This window comes from Panthera leo, chromosome D1, assembly GCF_018350215.1.
Source record: "Panthera leo isolate Ple1 chromosome D1, P.leo_Ple1_pat1.1, whole genome shotgun sequence".
NCBI lineage: Eukaryota > Metazoa > Chordata > Mammalia > Carnivora > Felidae > Panthera > Panthera leo.
The window spans coordinates 4,298,308-4,320,984 of record NC_056688.1 but is presented as its reverse complement, the minus strand read 5'-3'; the positions used below and the strand labels follow the sequence as shown (position 1 = coordinate 4,320,984).

Genomic DNA, 22,677 nt, shown 5'->3' with positions numbered 1-22,677 from the left:
TCAAATTTTTATACTTGGTAAAGGCATAAAGTCAAAAGTCATCCAAGAAATTAGAGGGAAATTGTTTTTGTAAATCATATCACAGACCAAGGGTAACCATGGTAAAAAACAAATAAATAAAAGGTACGCTAGAAATCAATAAGACTAAAAGTCTAGTAGAGAAATAGGCAGAGTCCATGAAAGGCCATGAAAGGCCATTCACAGAGAAAGACATGACAAGGTGCTCTATTTTAGGTACGCTAAGAAGAATGCAAATTAAAAGTACACTGAAAGATCATTTTCACCAAAAGTAGTCACTGTGTAATCATCCAAAACATCCATACATTTTTTGGCAAGACTGTGGCAACAATGACTTTCACCCTTCCTTACAGAGGACACAGCCCTTCTGGATGGCACATTACTCAGTGTCCAGAAAAGTTACAAATAAGGGGCGCCTGGGTGGCTCAGTCGGTTAAGCGTCCGACTTCGGCTCAGGTCATGATCTCGCGGTCCATGAGTTCGAGCCCCGCGTCAGGCTCTGGGCTGACAGCTCAGAGCCTGGAGCCCGTTTCGGATTCTGTCTCTCTCTCTCTCTCTGCCCCTCCCCTGTTCATGCTCTGTCTCTCTCTGTCTCAAAAATAAATAAACGTTAAAAAAAATTATTTTTAAAGTTACAAATAAAAGTATTCTCTGATCCAGCAATTCCATTTCTACAAAATTTGACCTATAGAAACAATCAAGTACAGGTGTAGTCAATGAAATGCTGTTTGTAAAAGCAAAATGAAAAGAGACAACCCAAATGCCTGTCACTGAGGCACCAGATCCATTAATCATACTACATTCCTGTAAAAGGAAACTATAGCCGTAAAAACAAGGAAGCAGGGTGCCTGGGTGGCTCAGTACATTGAGCCTCCAACTCTTGATTTCAGTTCAGGTCATGATCTCATGGTTCATGGGATCCAGCCCCATGTCGGGCTCTGCACTGAGAGTGGTGCCTGCTTGGGATTCTCTCTCTCTCTCTCTCTGTCTCTGTCTCTGTCTCTCTCTCTCTCTGTCCTTACACCACTCATGATCGCTTGCTCTCATTCTCTTTCTCTCTAAAATAAAAAAAAAAAGGAGGAAGCAGTTTATGCACTGAAACAGAAAGTCTTGAACTTTATAATCTAGATTGTTAAGCAGAAAAAATTTAAAATGCAAAACAGTGTGCATTACAGAACAACTTTAAGAAAAAGAAAGGAAAGAAAAATATTTTTACTTGAATATGCATAAATATCTGGAAGGATTCACCAGACTGATAACATCGAAAGCCCTTACAAGGGGTGGAGAGTACAGACCATAGAAGGGAAGATTGAATGAGAAGAGAGACTTTTTATTTCATATCCTTTCATACTTTTTGATTTTTTTAAGCAAAAACTATTCAAACCCTATTCAAACCCTATATAAACACAATACAAGTTTAAAAAATACACATACTATCTTGGTCATGTTGAATTTGGTTCTAAGAGTAAGAAAAGAAAGGACTGTTGAAAAGAAAAAGGGAATCTTTCCAGTCCCTTTCCTTTCCCTTTTGTGGAAAATAAATCCAAACCTTGTGGAAACTAGAAAATACACATCTCAGTTGTACACAACCTTTCAGCTCTAGATTCTTAGCCTGTCTCACAGACTCCGTCTACACCTCAAGTACATGTATGCCCAGGAGACAAACCCTAACCACTCTGGCAAACATCACCCGTGGACACGGATGGTTGGCATCACAAAACCACCAGTGCAATGAGTAGGGCTCATTATTCCCCAAAAAGGAACAAATAGTGGGTGTCTGGAAACAAAAAAGACAGAAATAAGTTAAGCTGGCAGTGGGAGAATTTAGTATAGACCCTAACGTTATTTTCCCCTGTCTCCACTGTGGGCAAAGATCATAAGATACAATTAGAAGATACCAGATAACTAAACCATAAGTTTTACGTCTCCGTGTATCAGTTATCTATTGCTATAACACTACCACACACTTAGCATCTTCAACTAGCACACATTTGTCATCTCAGAGTTTGTGAGTTGGAAGTCCAGGCATTGCTTTGTTGAATTCTCTGCAAAAAAATGTTGGCCAGGACAGGTTCTCATCTGAGGTTCTCCTGGGGAAAGGTCCACTTCCAAGCTTGGATGGTAATTAGCAATATTCTGTTCCTTGCAGACTGCCAAACTGAAGGTCTCGGTGTCTTGCTGGCCAGAGATCACCCTCAGTTCTTTGCCACATGGCTGTCTGCACAGGGAAGTCTACAAGATGGAAGCTTGCTCTTCAAGGCCAACAAGGAGGAAAACATCTCCTCAGAGACTGGAAGTTATATTATCTAATGTAATCCCATATACAATCCCATACATCCTGACCCCTTTGCCATATTCTATCAGCTGGAAGCAAGTCACAGGTTCCTTCCTCCCTCAAGAGGAAGGGACCACACAAAGCAGATAATACCAGGAGGCAGAGACCCTGGTGGCCTCTTTACAATCTATCTACCACATCCAGCACCACAAGAGATTAAAAGAGAATTAATATTCTCTGAGCCAAAATCTTACCACTGATATTCAAGTAGTTATTTGACTTCTCTGTGTAAATATTCATCTCCCACTGCTTGGTCTCTACAGCTAATTTATAAGTACTCTCTGGGCAGGGATGATTTGATGGCCTATTGTTTGGTGGCTGAGTTTTTTGTTGGCAATCCATACCCCATTTCTATTCCACCCTCTAGTAGTTCAGTTTGGTGTCTGAAAACTCTTAGTGGAATGCATTTCTTTACTATCAGTGTCTCTATTTGAGAGGTGGCACTGTGCTGACAGCTCGGAGCCTGGAGCCTGCTTCAGATCCTGTGTCTCCCTCTCTCTCTGCCCCTCTCCCACTCTTGTTCTGTCTCTCCCTCTCTCTTTCAAAAGTAAAATAAACATTTTTTTTTAATTTAAAAAGAAAGAGATCTGGCACTTAAAGAAGTGCCTTGGGAAAAAGTTGCTGCAAGGCAGAGAGTAGGTAAAAGGCAGCCCTGTACTTCAAATCAAGGAGGCTATATTTAAAGGGGTCAGGGGCAGTTCTTCTATCACACTGCTAATTCCAACATCTTATTAATCTCAGCTCCAGAGTTATTTCCAGGAGTAGAAAGTGAAAAAGCTTTTGAATTGACTGTTTCCATTGGCCAACTGAGAAACCTCCTTTAAGAACCGTTTTTAATATTGCATTTGTTCTTAAGAACTCTTAGGAATTCTAAATTTAACTCCATCAAGAAAATGTCTGAGAATGCGACTCCTCCCTCTAAGAAAATTATTTCCAGTTTTCTCTTATGGAAACACGACATTCCAAATGTTTCCATCAGTGTTGTTTGTTTTTAATAGAGCAAAACTCACAGTATTCTTTTCCACTCAACTGTGAGCAAAACAATAGCAGTAACGTGAATAAATCCCATTTCTAAAGCAGTATCCTTACAGATTGGTTGGCTCTTGTAAGAGGCCTTATACAGCAAAAGACACTGCTGGCTTTTAGTTTCCTACATGTGCTTTTTACTTCTCGTTCTCAAAGCCCTTTACATGAAGATTTCTTTACCCATATGAGAACTTACATCTAAAAAAATTACTGAACTCAAACATGCATTCTTGAGGCACTTTGCACTGTAAATAAAACACTGAGCATCTAGGACAGAAGCAGAGAGAGAAAAAGAGATAGAAACAATTGTTCAACCCATCTTGTTTCTTAATGACCATTTCTCCTCCTCATTTTCTTTCCCAACCCTTGAAAAGTATTCCTTTGTACCTTCTCCATCGCTATTTCTAAATTAGCTTTTTAAATTATTTTTATCATGAAGCATGGCTGAACATACTAACATAAAAAAATGTTCACAATAGAGTAAGTAAGGGGAAAAAAAATCAGAACAGTTATAGTAGGAGTCCAATTTTTGTGTTTATATATACATAATAAGTTACAGTAAATACATGTTTTTTTCTGGCATTCAAATCTATTTAATCTGTTAATATATATTAATAGACTTACGATGGGAGAGAAAATAGATTAAAATGCTAGAAAGATACCTACCAAATTTTTAATACAGTGATGTGGGGGAATGACAATTGGAAAATGGGACATTCAGTTGATAGGTATGAACTTCCTTGCTTTTAAAAAATGTCAGTTACAAAGAAAAAGGTTAACACTTTCAAATTGCGTCTATTTGCACAATATTCGGTTATGCCCAAAGCTGCCCAATCTTGTTGTGCCTATTACTGATACACTGCAGGATTTTGAAAAGGATGGAACTCAGCGGTGACTGTTTCCCCTGCTATTACCACAAATGTCATTATCTCAAAAACAGACGTGCTATCTACAATGCAGACCTACACGCATGCACCTTGCCCTGAAAACTTGCCCGACGTGTCCTGTCTGCACTCCATGGCACCTGTCCCCACAGAACCTCCTCCAAGCGTTCCAGCCACTGCCCTAAGAGCAGAGCAGAGCACCTGCCTGCAACTGTCAGGTTTGGGAAGTTAGTCAATGCTTCCCCTGGAAAAGCTAATCACTGTTTTCAAAAGCCCAGTTATAAAAGAAATCACCACACAAATGGGAACCCAGAGAATAATCCCAAAAACAATAATAAAGCCATAAAACCTCATACTTAGCACGTTATACTTGCCCATTTCTTTTTTGATTCTCACAATAATTCTGTGAGCTAAGAGAGGCAAGGGCTCACAGAGAGTCCCTGCTTTTTGCTGCTTTGCACTTCGCCCATGTGCTCACCCAACTCCACCAAAACTCCTTACACTTTGTGTTTTGCTGAGTCATTTGCTTAATCATCACCTCACCTGCAATCTCCAAAAAAAGCTCCAGACCTTTGTATCCAGGGAACACAGCTGAAATAAGCATTTTTCTTCTCCTGGGAAGAAACACTGCAGAGAAGAGCCTGACAGCTAGAGTCAGAAAGACTTCTGATCTAATCTTGGTTCTGCTACTTAGTAGCTCATGCAGTCTTGGTCACAGTGCTTAACCCACTAACCCTCAATTTTCCCATCCATAAAACAGGGATCATAATTCCTACTTAACAGGGCTGTTGTAAGGATTAGATGAGAACCTGGGATGAAGCAGCTGGCTTTAAGGAACCTCACTAAGCATTTGGACCTTGGCAAAATCCTTTCCCTGGCCCCATCTGCTGGCGATAAAGAGTAAAGTCATGGCTACAATGAAGGAAAACAGTTTTCACCAGGTAGCTGTTCTTGGACTCACATGCGTTACAGAAACTTGTAACATTGAAAAGCAGGAATCAACTGTATCAATGTCTCTGTGTGGTAGTAAAAGAAACCAAAGGATGCAAGGCAGAGTCACGCAGCTCGCTGGGAAGAGAACTGCAGACTCAGAGTCCACAGAAGCCAAACCGAAGAGGTCTGTGGGTAGAAGGAAGGGAAGACAGGCTTCCAAGTCTGGCTCCACTGCTGTTCTCGGGGGAATCTCTTCCCCTCCTCAGAACCCTTGTCTCCTTTCTACACCTGTTCCATACTGACAGATACACATATTTTTGTGTTTTACAAACTTTGCGAAAGGCTTGCAGTAAGGATGCTATACATTGCTGATACATAAGCATTTACATTGATGAGTGGACATCCACAGTCTGGAAAGTTCTTCAGCAAACTGACACCAGCAGCTTCTCCCTAAGAGCCTCTTTCTGGAGACGCCAGCTTCCCACCACAGAGCTCAGACTCCTTTCTCCCTTAAGTCTCTATTATCTCCAATTCCTTTACGATTTTTCAGAAAATGTCAATTGCCACTTGCTCCTAAGCCCTGGACATGTATTTGCACCAGCACATCCATTAATAAGGCCCATTCACATCAAGGCCCATCCTTCTGGGTCTCACCCTTCAGACACACCAACTTTCAGAGACGACAGCTTCATTTCTGTCTGTCCATACCCAAAATCTCTGTAAATAAAAGGGCACAGTGTAGATATTTACAGAAGGACCAACCCTCCCCCACAGTCTCTCCCTAAACTCGCAAGTAAACCTGAGAAAGCAGAGGCAGTTACAGTTACATCTTTAACATTGCATTTTTTGTTCATCCCACTACTCAAAGAGACAAGACAGACTGAGGCTGATTACTTTTGAATATTAAAGAGCGAAGAGAAGTCAAAAATGACATATCCCTAAACTCAGGAAATTGGAAGGAGAAGGTGTCGAGATGCAGGATGGACTCTGGTTTGGGAAGCTCGGGGTCAGAAGTCCCCGGCGTTGAGCACACAGACGTGTCCAGTTGTGCGCAGGACATGTGGGCGCAGAGTAGAGGGAAGAGGTCAGCGCTGGAGCTTAGGTGACACACAGCTCCCAAGATGACATAAGAAAGATGACTAAAACAAGACAGGAAGCTGTGCTCCTCAAAGAGAAAGGGGTGCAAGGAAACAAGGAAAGAACAAAGCTCAAGCCTCAGGCGATGCCTACAGTTAGCAGTTGCTGGGGAAAAGAAAGAACAATGACACAGAAGAACCCTGAGCATCTTAGAGACTGGAAGAGCCTCAAAAGAGAATCAAAACAATGTGCTGTCACAAAAGCCACAGCGACAGAGAACTTCAAGGGAGAGTGGGAAGTAGGATCAGAGGCTCCAGGTAGTTCAAAGATAATTGCTTCACAGGGTCTGAAAAAGGGCAGGAATCTCTTACCACTTCAGTTCTGCAGTGTGTTGGGAATAAAATTCAAGTTTCAAGTTGGTAGTAGCATCAGCAACTTTATCTAACATTTACTGAGCACTCAAGCTATGCCCAGGTTGCCAGATGAAATACAGGATGCTCATTTAAATTAGAATGGCAGGTAAATAATGAATAACTCTTAGTGTATCTTCCATTTCACATAAATAACTGTTTAGGACAGGTATGTCCAATTGCACATAAAAAATCTGAAATTCAAATTTAACTGGGCATCCTGTATTTTTAAATCTAGCAATCCTGCATATACAAGGCACTACCTGAAGCATTTTATATACCTAACCCATTTAATGCTTCTAACATCCAGTTCATTTAGGAGGTCTGTTGCATTTTGTTCCTCTCTCCCCTGAGAAAGCCATAAAGGTTCTATACTGACAATAGAGAATAAGTCTAATTTTGCATATTTGCATTGATTAATAGAGCTATTTATTAAGGCATATCTGTGCCAGGAATACAACAAGGAAAAAAACACACTATATCCTCCCTTATGGAGTTTATTATGTAGTCTTCCTCTCCTTTTTTTTAATGTTTATTTTTGAGAGAGAGACAGAGTGCGAGCGGGGGAGGGGCAGAGAGAGAGAGGGAGACACAGAATCTGAGGCAGGCTCCAGGCTCTGAGCTGTCAGCACAGAACCCAGCACGGGGCTCGAACTCATGAACTGCGAGATCATGACCTGAGCTGAAGTCAGACACTCAACAGACTGAGCCACCCAGGCTCTGTAGTCTTCCTCTCTTAACCCCTCACGGAAAGGAAGCCAGTATGATCACACTGTGTTTATGCGTGTGTGTGTGTGTGTGTGTGTGTGTGTGTGTGCGCGCCTAGGAGCTTTAAAGGCACTCACAAAAATCTAAAATGAAATGCTGACTGTCTAGCACCATACCATGTAAATGACCAGCACTGGCAAGAGTATTAGGAACATGCAAATCATCTTTTATTCCATATGCATAATTGTCTAGAAGGCAGAGGTAGATTAAAGAATAAAGAATGGGTATTTCCACAATACCTTAAAGGTATAAAGCAAAAAAAGCAGTGTTGAATATAATTCATCTGATTCAGTGATCTTATTTATTAAAAAGTCTTGAATTTCAGGGGTGCCTGGATGGCTCAGTCAGTTAAGCATCTGACTTCAGCTCAGGTCATTATCTCACAGTTCATGGGTTTGAGCCCAGCAATGGGCTCTGTGCTGACAGCTCAGAGCCTGGAACCTGCTTCGGAATCTGTGTCTCCCTCTCTTTCTGCCCCTCCCCTGCTCATGCTCACTCTCTCTCTCTCTCTCTCTCTCTCCAAAACAAATAAATAAACATTTTTTTTAAAGTCCCGCATTTCACCCTACATAAGTAAGGCAAACATAGGTCTCTGAACTGGTACAACAAAATTGGTTTGAGAACTGCTGAACCCATTAGAACTTCTAGTTCACTGCCTTAATAAGCTACAATGTTAACAGAAATCTCAAAATTTACATCATGACCTGTTTAAGCAGTGGACTCTAACATACATTTTCATATAACTTTTATCAAAGAGTCAATTCTTGATTATAGAGGTCCTTAGGAATATAGCAAAAGGAGTCTGAAATTAAGTATAAAACAACCTAAGAGAGTTTTCCTACATCATTACTTACTAACACTCTATGATTTCTCTTTGAGCCTAAATTTTCTTATCTGTAATGATCTTTGCCTATTACAAAGGGTCACTGTGCAAGCTTGTGTCCATAAACGTGTTCCATAAATTATAAATACTATACAAGTGGAAGGAGACTTCATTATTATTAATTATGGCAAGAATAGAAGGAAATATGGTTCGTGGAACACAAATTTGATTAATATGATTTTGGAATCCATCTAGTTTGGATGCAAACTAATTTTGCATTTAACAATGTGAATTTTCAAAAGCATAGTATATAATATAAAGCATTTTTGTCTCATTTTATCCACTAACTGTGTTAGTAATTGCCTCATATTAACAATGAGAGTCTTATACTCCATGGTCTTTCCAAGGTCTGTTCATCTCTATGATAACTAAATCCACAATGACAGTAGGACAAATTGGCACCTAAGCATTGCTAGATGCTGGTGTGAAGTCAGCCTAGATTTAAATTTTTCTTGCAGAAGATGCACAAAGTAAATAATTCACACATGGACCATGAAATTAAAATTCTGAAATATCAACAGAAGGCAAAGGTTTGATTCCTTCTGTCTCAGATATCTTTCTCTAATAGAATTCAGCCTAATAATGAGTTCTTGCAAATATTTAGGAAGCCAAGTCCTATTGGGTATTGGCAAACAAAAGTCTTTGAGATCAAGGGGTTTAAATAGCCAAGAGCAGAGACAGTCAGAAATCTGAGTACATTGGGGTACCTGGGTCACTCAGTCGGTTAAGCTTCCAACTTTTGGTTTTGGCTCAGGTCATGGTATGTGAGTTCAAACCCCCAACATGGGGCTCTGCACTGACAACATAGAGTCTCCTTGGAATTCTCTCTGTCACTTTCTCTCTTCCCCTCTCCCTCTCTGAAAGAAAGAAAGAGAGAAAGAGAGAGAGAGAGAGAGAGAGAGAGAGAGAGAGAGAGAAAGAAAGAAAGAAAGAAAGAAAGAAAGAAAGAAAGAAAGAAAGAAAGATGCATGGAAGGGGGAGGAAGGAAGGAAAGAAAGAAAGAAAGAAAGAAAGAAAGAAAGAAAGAAAGATGCATTGAAGGGAGGAAGGAAAGAAAGAAAAACAGAAGGAAGGAAAGAAAGAGAAGAAGAAGAAGAAGAAGAAGAAGAAGAAGAAAGAAAAGAAAAGAAAAGAAAAGAAAAGAAAAGAAAGAAGGAAAGAAGAAAGAAAACTCAGTACATTATGGGACATGTTTTTATGGTACAATATTATGGGTATTACCATGAGGATGAAGTAATTATACAGAGATAATTCCACATCAGAGGAGCCAAGGAGCCACATCAGGAAACCAAGCTTTAGCAGGTCAAGGAACGGGTCCCAGAACAAGTGACATCCAAGAGGGGAGAGGATAAGTAAATGAGTTAACCACACATGAGTGGGATGGGATAACATTTGGAACCAGTGAGTGTGTCCAGAGCAGAAAGCATAAAATAAATAAAAGAAGTATGCACTTGATAAAATATGGTAGAACTTGGGAGACCATGAGGGAGAGATAAGAGTCCAGATTGGACAGCTAAGGAGGAAGAGAAAGAAACAGTATAAACCAATCCAGGAGAGTTACAATTAATGTTGAGGGCAAAAGTTGACCTTGCCACATTTTAGCCAGAATAAATATTACTGTTACTAGTATGGAGAGTAGAGAATGAGTTAGACTCTAAATTTTTTTTATTTAAAAAATATTTTTTAATGTTTTATTTATTTTTGAGACAGAGAGACAGAGCGTGAACAGGGGAGGCTCAGAGAGAGAGCAAGACACAGAATCCGAAGCAGGCTCCAGGCTCTGAGCTGTCAGCACAGAGCCCAACGCGGGGCTCAAACTCACAAACCGCGAGATCATGACCTAAGCTGAAGTCGGAGACTTAACCGACAGAGCCACCCAGGCGCCCCTGGACTCTAAATTTTTAAAGAAATTAAAACTAGATGAACGGATTTGAAGCACAGGTGAGGTAATTGTAAGAAAGAGAAAGGAGTCAAGTGAAATAAGAGATTTCTTGCTTGCAAGATCTGGTGTATGATGGCTTGTTAGTTAAGAGAGGAGACTAGTCAGTTTTCACTAGTTTAGACCATGGCAACAACCAACCTCAAAGTATCAATGTGCTATGGGAACAATTTATTCTATGTTTGCATTACATGTCACTGGCTATAGGTCAACTGCCACAAATTTTCTCATTCGAGGACCCAACCTGAAAGAGACCCTGTCTGAAACATGCTGCTCTTCAAAAAGAAAGAAAGAACAAGACAGGCTCAGGAAGCAAGTATTAACATAAACATCATCAACTCATACACCATTGGCCAAAGCGAGTCACAAGGCCAAGCCCAATGTCTTCAAAGAAGACAACACACATTTTCTGTGTCCAAATGATTCAGTCTAGCATAATCACCTTTTTGGTCACAACTATTTGCATACTTCTTTTATTCACACAAAATGAATGAGACTATAAATGTCTTCTCCAACCAGCCTGGAAATCCAGATCCTGTTCTAGTCTCTATACCAGATTTAAGCCCTCCCGACTCAAGACACCTATAAATAACAACAAAATGAAATAGAAAATATCTTCTCTACACACATCCAACATACAATGGTAAATGGGGACAGGATAATGATGATAGATATTCCTATTTAACAAAGAGAATAACGGGAAGGCACAGCAGTCATTGGTTAATAGCAATGCTGAAGCCTTATGGGACTAATGTTTCGATAAACCTGTATCTTGGGGAATAGACATATTCTTGTTTAAGGCCAGGTTTCGTTATTTGGGATTAGCTCCCCAACCTATGTTTTCCCATAGTCCTTGGTTACTCCTCAGAGGTCCTCCCTTTTCCAATATCCTCCTTGGCCATATATGAAGAAGGTGTAGAATATGCAGCTCTTTGGGGCTGGGCAGCTTTCTCAGTCTACCCACTGCCAGAAATAGCTTTGGGAGTCACAGCTGCTTTTAATCCAGGCTGGCAACTCTTTTGGCATCAACAGTCATTTAAAAACTTTTTATTACTGTGTTATAATCAGCTTCGTGTGCCATTAATCACACCACCATTATTTTTGTGATACACATCTTTCTACATTCACAACTGGTAGTTTTAGTTTATCAGGATTCTACTAGACCAGTCCCTTAATCTTTGTCCACGAGCAAATTTTATAAAATAAAAGAATATACTGTCCCCTGCAGTACACTCTGTCCGTGTGGAGGTTTTAACAATAGATAACATGGCACACTCTTGATCTGGTCTTTGTCCCAAGGCTGAACCCCAATGAGCCCTGATTGCTCACAGCATTTCTGTGTCTCCTCTTTTTTAACTAGTTGGAGAAAAAACACAACTTCACCTCTCCACCATTCAAGTCCTAGAATTTCTCGATTCCTTCTGTTCTCTTCCATCCCTTCTTGCAAACTTCCTGGTTCTTTTCTAAGATCTTTTCTTTCCAGTAGAACCTTGGCCAAAGGAAGCTAAAAAGAACCAAGGTGCATAAGTGACATTCTGTTCCTAACCTGTCCACTTAAAACCACATGCACATCAGTCACATTATCTGCTTGCATGTTATCACAACATTTTTATCAAATAATTTTCCACTGAAGAATACAGGCTTCCATCTTTTGGGCGTCCAGTGGGTTTCCTCGATGCCCACTTCGTGATCCCAGAGTCAATTCCACATATTTTATTTGTTTAGCTGAATCCCATTTCTAGCGACCAAATTTGGTGTTTGCATTTTCCCACGTATTGAAGTTAAACCATGTTTTTTTCAGAGCTGATTGTCATCCATATATCCTCTGTGAGGTGAATGGTCTTTTCAAGTCTTTAGCCCATTTTCTTTAATTGTGTGTTACTTTCTTATTTCTGGGTTTTAAGGCTCTTTATATATTCTAGATCTGAGTTCCTTACCAGACATGTGATTCACAAATATTTTCTCCCAGTTTGTAGCTTGAGTTTTCATCTTAACAATGTATTTCCCAGAACAAAATACTTTAATTTTAATGAAATTCAATTCAGCACTTTTTTTTTTTTTCTCTTACAGATTGTGCTTTTGGTCCCCTAACTAAGAATTCTTTGCCCAATCTCAGATTACAAAGATTTTCTCCTATATTTTCTTTTGGAATTAAAATAAAAATAAAACCATTATAGTTTTACATTTTGTGTTTAGACCTGTGGTCCATTTTAAGTTAATTTTTGTATAATATCGGAGGTATAGGTCAAAGTTCTCTCTCGATTTGTGTGTGTGTGTGTGTGTGTGTGTTTGCTTATGAATATCCAGTTGTTCCAATACCATTTGTTGACAACAACTATTCTTTTGCCATTGAATTGTCTTTGTACCACTGTCAAAACAAAAACAAGAAACCCAATGAGTCATATTTGCGTGGGTCTATTTCTGAACTCTTCTGTATGCACTGACCTTTGTGTTTGCCCTGTTGTCAATATCACTCCTACTTGATTGCTGTAGCTTTATATTAAGACTTAATATTGAGTATTATGGGGGTACCTGGGTGGCTCAGTCGGTTGATTGTCTGCCTTTGCCTCAGGTCATAATCTCACGGTTCATGAGTTCGAGCCCCAAGTGGGGCTCTGTGCTGACAGCTCAGAGCCTGGAGCCTGCTTCAGATTCTGTGTCTTTGTCTCTTTCTGCCCCTCCCCTGCTCTCTCTCGCTCTCTCTCTCTCTCTCTCTCAAAAATAAACATTACATTAAAAAAAAAATAATATTGAGTACTATGGGGGCTCTTGGGTGGCTCAGTCGGTTGAGCATCCGACTTCAGCTCAGGTCATGATTTCACAGTTTGTGAGTTCAAACCCCACATCTGGCTCACTGCTGTCAGGGTGGAGCCTGCTTTGGATTCTCTGTCTCCCAACCTGCCCCATTCTCTCTGCCCCTCCCCCATCATATTCTCTCAAAAATAAATATACCTTAAAAAAATTTTTAATAAATAAAATGGTAAAAAAAAATATGGAGTACTGCAATTTCTCCAACTTTATCCGTTTTAAAATAGATCTGGCTATTCAGATTCCATTTATTTTTCGTAAAATGTTGGAATCACCCACTGATCAAAAATCTATATCCATGAGACAATACTAATAATGAAAGATCAACTTGGAAAAATGTGAATGTATGTTGAAACTTGCAATCCATTTACATGGTAAGTCTCTTCAGTTCTTTAGATCTTTTATTTCTTTCCTCACTCTTTTGTAGTTTTTAGCAAACAGGTTCCTCCCTTATCTTTTTTTTTTATAACTATTATGAATGGCATCCTTGGCAAATTTTGGTTTCAAGGTTTTCATTGCTTTTTTTTGAAGAAATGTACAGCTTTTTCATGTATTCACCTTGTATCCTACAATATTACTGAACTCACTTGTTAGTTCTAGGAATATTTTTGTAGATTCTTTGGGATATTCTACATAAATAATCACCTTATCTGTGAATAGGGACAGTTTTACTCATTTATTTTCCACTCTGGATTGGGGTTTGGTGTGTCTGTTTCTTTGTTTTTCCTTATTTTGCTGGGTAGGACTTCTAGTAGGATGTTGAAGAAGCATGGCAAGGGTGGACACCCACCTGTGGGAAAGCACGAGGCTATCGCCATTAAGTATGATGTCAGTTGCGGGCTTCTCTTAGATGCTCTTTATCAGACTGAGGAAGTCCCTTCTATTCCTAGTAGGCTGAAAATTATTATGATGTGATGTTGAATTTTTTCAAGTTACATTCCTTCAGCACTTGACATGAGCATGTGGTTTTTCTTTAGATGGTTAATATGGTGGATTATACTAACTGTATTATTTCCCAAAGTCCCTATGGGGAGAGTGCAGAGGATGGATTTTGGAACTTTTTTTCCCAATAATTTAAAGACATGAATTGCCATACAGCACAATTTTAGCTGCATCCTAGGAATTCTGATATGCTGTGTTTTCATTTTCATTCAGTATGAAGTATTTCTAATTTTTCTTGTGATTTCTTTTCTGACCTATGGGTTACTTGGCTGCGTATTCTTTGATTTATAAATATTTGGTGTTACACAGGTATTCCTCTGCTATTTAATGCTTTGTTTTATTGTGGTCAGAGAATATAATCTGTGTGATCTCAATCTGTTTAAATTTAATGAGACTTGTTTAATGACCCAGGAGATGGTCCATCTTGATCAATGTTCTGTGTGGATCTGACAGGACTACGCAGTGCAGTTGTTGCTATAGCATTCTATGTAACTGTCACTTAGGCTGAGTGTACTGATTGTCCTGTGCAGGTCCTCCATATTCCTACTGGCTGTCTTTCTACTTGTTCTATCAGTTATTAAAAAGGATCACTGCCACCTTCAAATATAACCAGGAACTTATCCATATTTCTTTCTACTTTGTCCGATAGTTTTTCTTCATATGTTGCGAAACCTGTAATTCAATTCTTGCTGTTTAGCGTGGTTATATTTTTTTAGACATTGAAGCTTTTATCATTATAAAACATGTCTATCTCTTGTAATATGCCTTATTCTAAAGTTTACATGGTCTGAACTTAATATATCCACTGTGGCTGTTTTATAACTAGCATTTGCATAGTACGTCTTTTACAAACATTTTACTTTTTGTTTGTATCTTTTTTAAATGTTTTTTTAATTTATTTTTTAAGAGAGAGAGACACACACACAAACACAGAGAGGGAGGGAGGGAGGGAGGGAGGGAGGGAGAGAGAGAGAGAGAGAGAGAGAGAGAGAGAGAGAGAATGAGCAGGGGAGGGGCAGAGAGAGGGAGACACAGAATCCGAAGCAGGCTCCAGGCTCCCAGCTGTCAGCACAGAGCCTGACATGGGGCTTGAACTCATGAACCGCGGGGTGGTGACCTGAGCAGAAGTCAGATGCTTAACTGACTGAGCCACCCAGACGTCCCTGTCCTTGTTTAGTTTGAACAAACTTCTAGTCTATACTGATAGTCACAGATGTCATCTCTGCAACAGAAACAGAGGTGGTGACATTTCAAGAACATTAAAAAAATATCACACCCATGTGCCTTTTTAAAACCAACTAAACTTCTATAAAATGTCTCTGATTCTTTCAGAGTATGTGTTGTAAGGAGCAATGTAGGTGATGCTATAGTACTTTCTGTTTTTGCTTATAATGGCAACTACTAATTCTTTTTCTTGATAAGTTAGGTTGAGAAATTTTATTTAATGGCAACTGAAGGGCCATTTTCAACTGGGGAAATTCCTTTATATCTGTCTTCAACTTTTTTTGATAAAAAGTTGCACCAGTATTTTACCACCAGATGAAAAAAAAAAAAGGAATATCATTTAAAAATTAATGTGTTTAGGGGCGCCTGGGTGGGTCAGTTGGTTATGAAAGGGCGGGCCTACGCCGGCCGACTCCATCTTGTTCTGTGTTCTCCACCTTGAGTGACTATGTCCCCGACATGACCCCTTTTCCGGGAAATTCACAGAAACCTCAGACTGCGCCTCCTCCCCTTGAGTAACCTCCCGCTCACCCGTTCAAACTTTCTGATCAAAACACGCCCAGCGACCTGCGTAACAGGACTCCGACCCTTCCCCAACCAATCGGCTGAGGCCACGACCCTTCCCCAGCCAATCGGCTGAGGCCACAGCCATTACCTCACCAACTGCCCCTAGACCCCTATAAAACCTTTGTGCTTTTGAAACTCGCTCTCTCTCCCTGGTATCTCACCGCTGCGTCGGTGCAGGTAGGGGATTGAGCTCGAGCTAGCTCGAATAAAGGTTCTTTTGCTTTTGCATCGGACTCGGCTCCCTAGTGGTCTTTGGGGATCACGAATTCTGGGCATAACATTTGGGGGCTCGGCCCGGGATCCCCAAGACCCCTGAGGGACCCCCGACCCGGAGAGCCTGACTGGCCACGGTTAGTGTCTGTCTGTTTGTTCTGTCTTTTCTGTGTGAGCTCACTTCTGGAGTTCTGGTAGTGCCCGACGCGGTCTAAGTGGACGCACTGGAGGACCACGGGCCGGGAGTTTCGGAAGACGTTCCGATTCTCCCTTCTGGAGGGACGTGGAATCCCCTCAAAGGTCTGAGACGAGGCGGGTCGCTCCCGCTGGTCGGCGTGAGGCCGTCGTCTTTGGAGGGACGTGGAATCCCCTCATCGGTTTTGGAGGGACGTGGAATCCCCTCAAATGTCTAAGCTAGCTTTCAGTTTTGCTTCCATGGAGTTGGAAGATTTTCTAGGGGCCCTCTGTTTATCTGTTTTCGTGTTTCTCTGTTTTGTTCTGTGGACTTACTGGACGGACGTTATGGGACAGACTCAGACTACTCCTCTAAGTATTATGATTGATCACTTTCAGGATGTGAGGGGAAGAGCTAACAACCTCAGTGTGGAAGTCTGAAAGGGTCGGTGGCAGTTTTTTTGTTCTAGCGAGTGGCCAACTTTCAATGTCGGATGGCCACCAGAGGGGACCTTCGACCTCCCTACCATCCACCGAGTCAGGAGTATCATCTCTCAGCCTAAGACGGGCCATCTTGATCAGCTCCCTTACATTATCACTTGGCAGGACCTTGTGGAAGACCCACCCTCTTGGCTTAAGCCCTTCCTAGCCCCGCTCCCTCCGGAGCCAAAACCCATTCTTGCTTTGCAGGGGACAAAGAAGAAGAAAAGTCTTATCCAGCCTTCAGCACCCCTCTACCCTGTCCTACAGGGGGGTACTGAAGAAGAATTAATTTTTCCTCCCTCGTATAACCCCTCTAGGATGCTGGAAGAACACCATCCTCCCCCTCCGGGGGAGGCAGACGCTGTTCCGAGAGCGGGAGGCGGAAACGCTCCAGTGGGAAGCCCGCCCTTCACCAGACAAAGGGCTCAGAGGGAGCAATCCGCCTCCGCCGCCGACTCCACTATTCTGCCCCTGCGAGCCACCGGACCCCCGGACGCGGAGGGGAACCAGCCCCATCACTATTGGCCTTTCGCCACTAGTGACCTCTACAATTGGAAAGCTCAGAATCCTAAGTTTTCCGAGAAACCGGCAGGGCTTATTGATTTATTAGACTCTGTTCTTTTTACCCATCAGCCCACGTGGGACGATTGCCAGCAGGTTTTGCAGGTCCTGTTCACGACTGAAGAAAGAGAAAGAATCGTCAACGAGGCCCGAAAACTAGTTCCGGGCACAGACGGGAATCCCACCACCAACCAGGCTCAGATAGATGCCTCCTTCCCCTTAACTCGGCCCCAGTGGGATTTCAACACGGCAGAAGGTAAGGAGAGGCTCCGGGTCTACCGCCAGACTCTAATGGGGGGTCTCCGAATGGCTGCTAGAAAGCCAACCAATTTGGCCAAGGTAGGAAATGTACAACAGGGAAAAGATGAATCTCCGGCTGCCTTTTTAGAACGGATCATGGAGGCATTCCGTACCTATACCCCCATGGATCCAGAGGCTCCGGAAAGCAAGGCAGCTGTTATCATGGCCTTTGTAAACCAATCGGCCATAGACATTAGGAGAAAATTACAGAAAATAGATAGACTAGGAGAAAAAAGTCTGCAGGACTTACTGGTGGTAGCCGTAAAGGTATATAATAACCGGGAGCTTCCTGAGGACAAGCAGGCTCGCGCCATGGCGGCTGCCAGCAGTAAGCAGACTCGAGACCTGGCCAGAATACTACTAGCTACCACTGCTGACTCCCCTGAGGAACGAGACCGCCGTCTCCGGCAGCTGGCAGACGACGCAAGAAAAGGTAAAAGAACCACCAAGGGGGGGAAGCAGAGGCTGCAGAAGGATCAGTGCGCATACTGCAAGGAGATAGGGCATTGGGCCCGAGATTGTCTGAAAAGGGCCGGCGGGAAAGGAAGCAAGACTGATCGAGTAAAAGTCCTAGAGCTAGATGAACTAAGTGATTAGGGGAGTCGGGGTTCGGACCCTCTCCCCAAACCCAGGGTAACTCTTAAAGTGGAGGGGACCCCTGTTGACTTCCTTGTCGACACCGGAGCACAACATTCGGTCCTCCGCACCCCACAAGGAAAACTAGCCAGCAAGAAGTCCTGGGTACAAGGGGCAACTGGTATGAGCCAGTATTCATGGACTACCTGAAGAACAGTAGATTTGGGAACGGGCCGGGTATCCCACTCCTTTATGGTAATACCAGAATGCCCCTACCCGCTGTTAGGACGGGACTTATTGACCAAGATTGGAGCTCAGATAACTTTCAGACAAGGGGGGCCTCAGGTCACCGATGGCAAGGGCCACCCCATCCAGGTACTGACCATGAAACTGGAGGATGAATACCTCCTCCACCAGGAGGCGCTCCCGAGAGAGGATAATATAGACAGATGGCTACAAGAATTCCCCTCGGTTTGGGCAGAGACTGGGGGGGGGATGGGACTAGCCGCTCATAGGACCCCAGTCCTGGTAGAGCTCAAGCCAGGAGAGAGTCCGGTAAGGATCAAACAATACCCCATGTCACAGGAGGCCCGGAAGGGGATCCAGCCACACATCCGGAGACTACGAAGCCTAGGGGTACTAGTTCCTTGCCAGTCTGCCTGGAACACCCCCTTACTGCCGGTCAAAAAGCCTCACACAAATGACTACCGACCGGTACAAGACCTCCGGGAAGTAAATAAGAGGGTCGTGGACATACACCCAACTGTTCCCAACCCATATACTCTCTTGAGCTCCTTGGCGCCCTCCAGGGTCTGGTATACTGTACTAGATTTAAAGGACGCCTTCTTCAGTCTGCCGCTGGCACCCCAGAGCCAACCCCTGTTCGCCTTCGAGTGGCATGATCCGGAGGAGGGCTACAGTGGGCAACTCACCTGGACACGGCTACCTCAGGGATTCAAAAATTCACCCACCATCTTCGACGAGGCACTATACGAGGACCTGGGTGAGTACAGAAGGGAGCACCCTGGCCTCACCCTCCTACAGTACGTAGATGACATCCTGATTGCTGCTGACACGGCCAAAGACTGTGAGCGAGGGACCCAGGACCTGCTGGCTACCCTGGGGGCTTTAGGGTACCGGGCATCCGCGAAGAAGGCTCAGATATGCAGGGAGAGGGTAAGTTACCTGGGATATATCCTGGAGGGCGGACAGCGGCGGTTATCAGATGCCAGAAAAGAAACTGTCCTAAAGATCCCTACTCCCACCTCCCGAAGAGAAGTGAGGGAATTCCTAGGATCAGCCGGCTACTGCCGCCTCTGGGTTCCAGGTTTTGCTGAGATCGCCAGGCCCCTATATGAAGCTACCAAAGAGGGGAAAACATTTAAATGGACTGAAAAAGAAGAAATTGCCTTTAATCAGTTAAAAAAGGCCCTCCTAAGTGCCCCAGCCCTGGGCCTACCAGACATTATGAAACCCTTCCACCTCTTTGTAGATGAACATAAGGGAATAGCAAAAGGGGTTCTAACTCAAGCCTTAGGCCCCTGGAACCGCCCAGTGGCTTACCTGTCTAAGAAACTAGACCCAGTGGCTGCCGGCTGGCCACCATGCCTAAGAATTATTGCGGCGACAGCACTCCTAGTCAAGGATGCAGACAAACTGACCCTAGGACAGGGAGATCTGGATCACAACCCCACACGCCATTGAAGGGGTCCTGAAACAGCCTCCTGATAGATGGATGAGCAATACACGTGTGACTCATTACCAGAGCCTCCTACTCAACCCTCCACGAGTGCGGTTCCACCCCAGTGCAGCCCTCAATCCTGCAACCCTGCTGCCCGACCCTGACCTAGGTGCTCCACTACATGACTGTGCGGGAATCCTGGAACAAGTACATGGATTCCGGATGGACCTGACCGACCAGCCCCTCCCCGATGCCGAGGCTACTTGGTTCACTGATGGCAGCAGCTTTGTGCGAGATGGACACAGGTATGCGGGTGCAGCGGTGGTCACCGAAACGGACACCGTATGGACGGAGGCTCTACCCTCCGGAACGTCAGCCCAGCGAGCGGAGCTCATAGCCCTCACCAAGGCGCTGATGCTGGGAGCTGGAAAACGGCTTAACATCTACACAGACAGCCGTTATGCATTTGCCACCGCTCATATTCATGGGGCAATTTATCAGGAGAGGGGGTTACTGACGGCAGAAGGACGGACTATAAAAAATAAGCAGGAGATACTTAACCTGCTTACGGCCTTATGGCTTCCTGCCAAGCTAGCCATTATCCACTGCCAAGGGCACCAAAAAGCTGATAACCCAGTAGCTAGAGGTAATCGAAAGGCTGACCAGGCAGCCAAGGCAGTAGCCCTTACTCCAGTCCCCACCATGACCATACAACTACCGGACCCGGGAGACCCAGTTTTACCAGACCAGCCCAAATACTCCCAGGAGGAGTTACAGCGGATCAAGAAACTCCCCATGGCCCAGGAGATAAAGGGATGGTGGTATACACCTAACAAGGAGCTCGTGCTGCCAGACCGGCTCGGAGTCTCAATATTAGAGCACATGCATCGGTCTACTCATATGGGGGCCCGAAAATTAAAAGACTTAATCCGACATGCCGGAATCAAGATTCACCAACAGGACACCAAAATAGAGCAAGTTGTATCTGCCTGCAAGACCTGCCAACTCACCAACGCGAAAGCCACATCAAATAAAAAAGGAACCAGGCTCAGAGGCACCAGACTGGGAGCCCAATGGGAAGTCGACTTCACTGAAGTCAAACCAGGAAAGTATGGTTATAAATATCTTTTAGTATTTACAGACACCTTCTCTGGCTGGGTGGAGGCATACCCAACCAAGCATGAAATGGCTCAGACGGTGGCTAAGAAGCTACTAGAAGACATCTTACCCAGGTATGGTTTTCCTGCCATGGTAGGATCAGACAATGGACCAGCTTTTATCTCTCAGGTAACACAGGCAGTAGCCAAGGCGGTGGGGGCAAACTGGAAATTACATTGTGCTTATAGGCCCCAGAGCTCAGGACAGGTAGAAAGAATGAATAGAACCCTAAAAGAGACCCTTACCAAATTAACCATGGAGACTGGCGGGGACTGGGTGACTCTCCTACCGTACGCCCTTTACCGGGTTAGAAACACTCCTTACACTCTGGGTTTTACTCCCTACGAGATCATGTTTGGCAGGCCACCCCCTGTTATTCCCAGCCTTCGAGCTGAACTTCTTGCAGAGTTTAAAGATCAAGAACTTTTTCTTTCCTTGAGAGGGCTCCAGAGGGCGCACGAGGATATTTGGCCGCGCCTCCGTGCCATCTACGAGGCTGGCCCGACCCCGACATCTCATCAGTACAAGCCGGGAGACTGGGTCTATGTCAAGAGGCACCACCGAGAGACTCTCGAGCCGCGCTGGAAGGGACCCTACATTGTAGTGCTGACAACCCCCACCGCTCTCAAAGTAGACGGCATCGCGACCTGGGTCCATCACACCCACGTTCAGCCAGCGGACCCCTCCTCGATCCGGAAGGACTTCGTCACGCGATGGGCCATCAGTCGGGACCAACACAACCCGCTCAAGCTCAAGCTCAAGCTACAGCACATTCGACCCACCTAATATTGGTAACTCTGTTAACTCTGCTTGTCATTGCTCATGCTACCGGGAGTCCCCACACCCCCCAAAACATCACCTGGCAGATCATAGATACCAGCTCAGGGACAATACTTAATTAGACCTCCCAGAGCCACCCCAGGGACACATGCTTCCCAGAACTTGGCGTAAACTTCTAAACTCTGTTCCCCTTGTCACCATAAATGCAGCCGGACCCATGATTGGGTCCGTAAGTTACATGACAAGGGGGGAATGAAAGGGCGGGCCTACGCCGGCCGACTCCATCTTGTTCTGTGTTCTCCACCTTGAGTGACTATGTCCCCGACATGACCCCTTTTCCGGGAAATTCACAGAAACCTCAGACTGCGCCTCCTCCCCTTGAGTAACCTCCCGCTCACCCGTTCAAACTTTCTGATCAAAACACGCCCAGCGACCTGCGTAACAGGACTCCGACCCTTCCCCAACCAATCGGCTGAGGCCACGACCCTTCCCCAGCCAATCGGCTGAGGCCACAGCCATTACCTCACCAACTGCCCCTAGACCCCTATAAAACCTTTGTGCTTTTGAAACTCGCTCTCTCTCCCTGGTATCTCACCGCTGCGTCGGTGCAGGTAGGGGATTGAGCTCGAGCTAGCTCGAATAAAGGTTCTTTTGCTTTTGCATCGGACTCGGCTCCCTAGTGGTCTTTGGGGATCACGAATTCTGGGCATAACAGTTAAGCGTCCAACTTCAGCTCAGGTCATGATCTCACGGTTCGTGGGTTCAAGCCCTGTGTCAGTCTCTTTCCTGACAGCTCAGAGCCTGGAGCCTGCTTCAGATTCTGTGTCTCCCTCTCTCTCTCCCCTTTCCCCCCTTGTGCTCTGATTCTCTGTCTCTCTCAAAAATAAATGAACATTTAAAAAATTAATGTATTTAAAGTAAAGTACAGAGAAAAATA

The 22,677-nt window shown here is 43.9% G+C and overlaps 1 protein-coding gene across 1 annotated transcript; it reads left to right on the top strand.

The window, feature by feature from the left end:
* Positions 1-16,549: 16,549 nt before the first annotated feature.
* Positions 16,550-21,632, top strand: LOC122199991 (the record flags this gene model as incomplete). The annotated part of the gene is given in 2 exon segments (XM_042905399.1): positions 16,550-19,792; positions 19,794-21,632. Coding segments are annotated over 2 exon segments (5,082 nt in total), but the record flags the coding sequence as incomplete, so codon positions are not given.
* Positions 21,633-22,677: the final 1,045 nt, after the last annotated feature.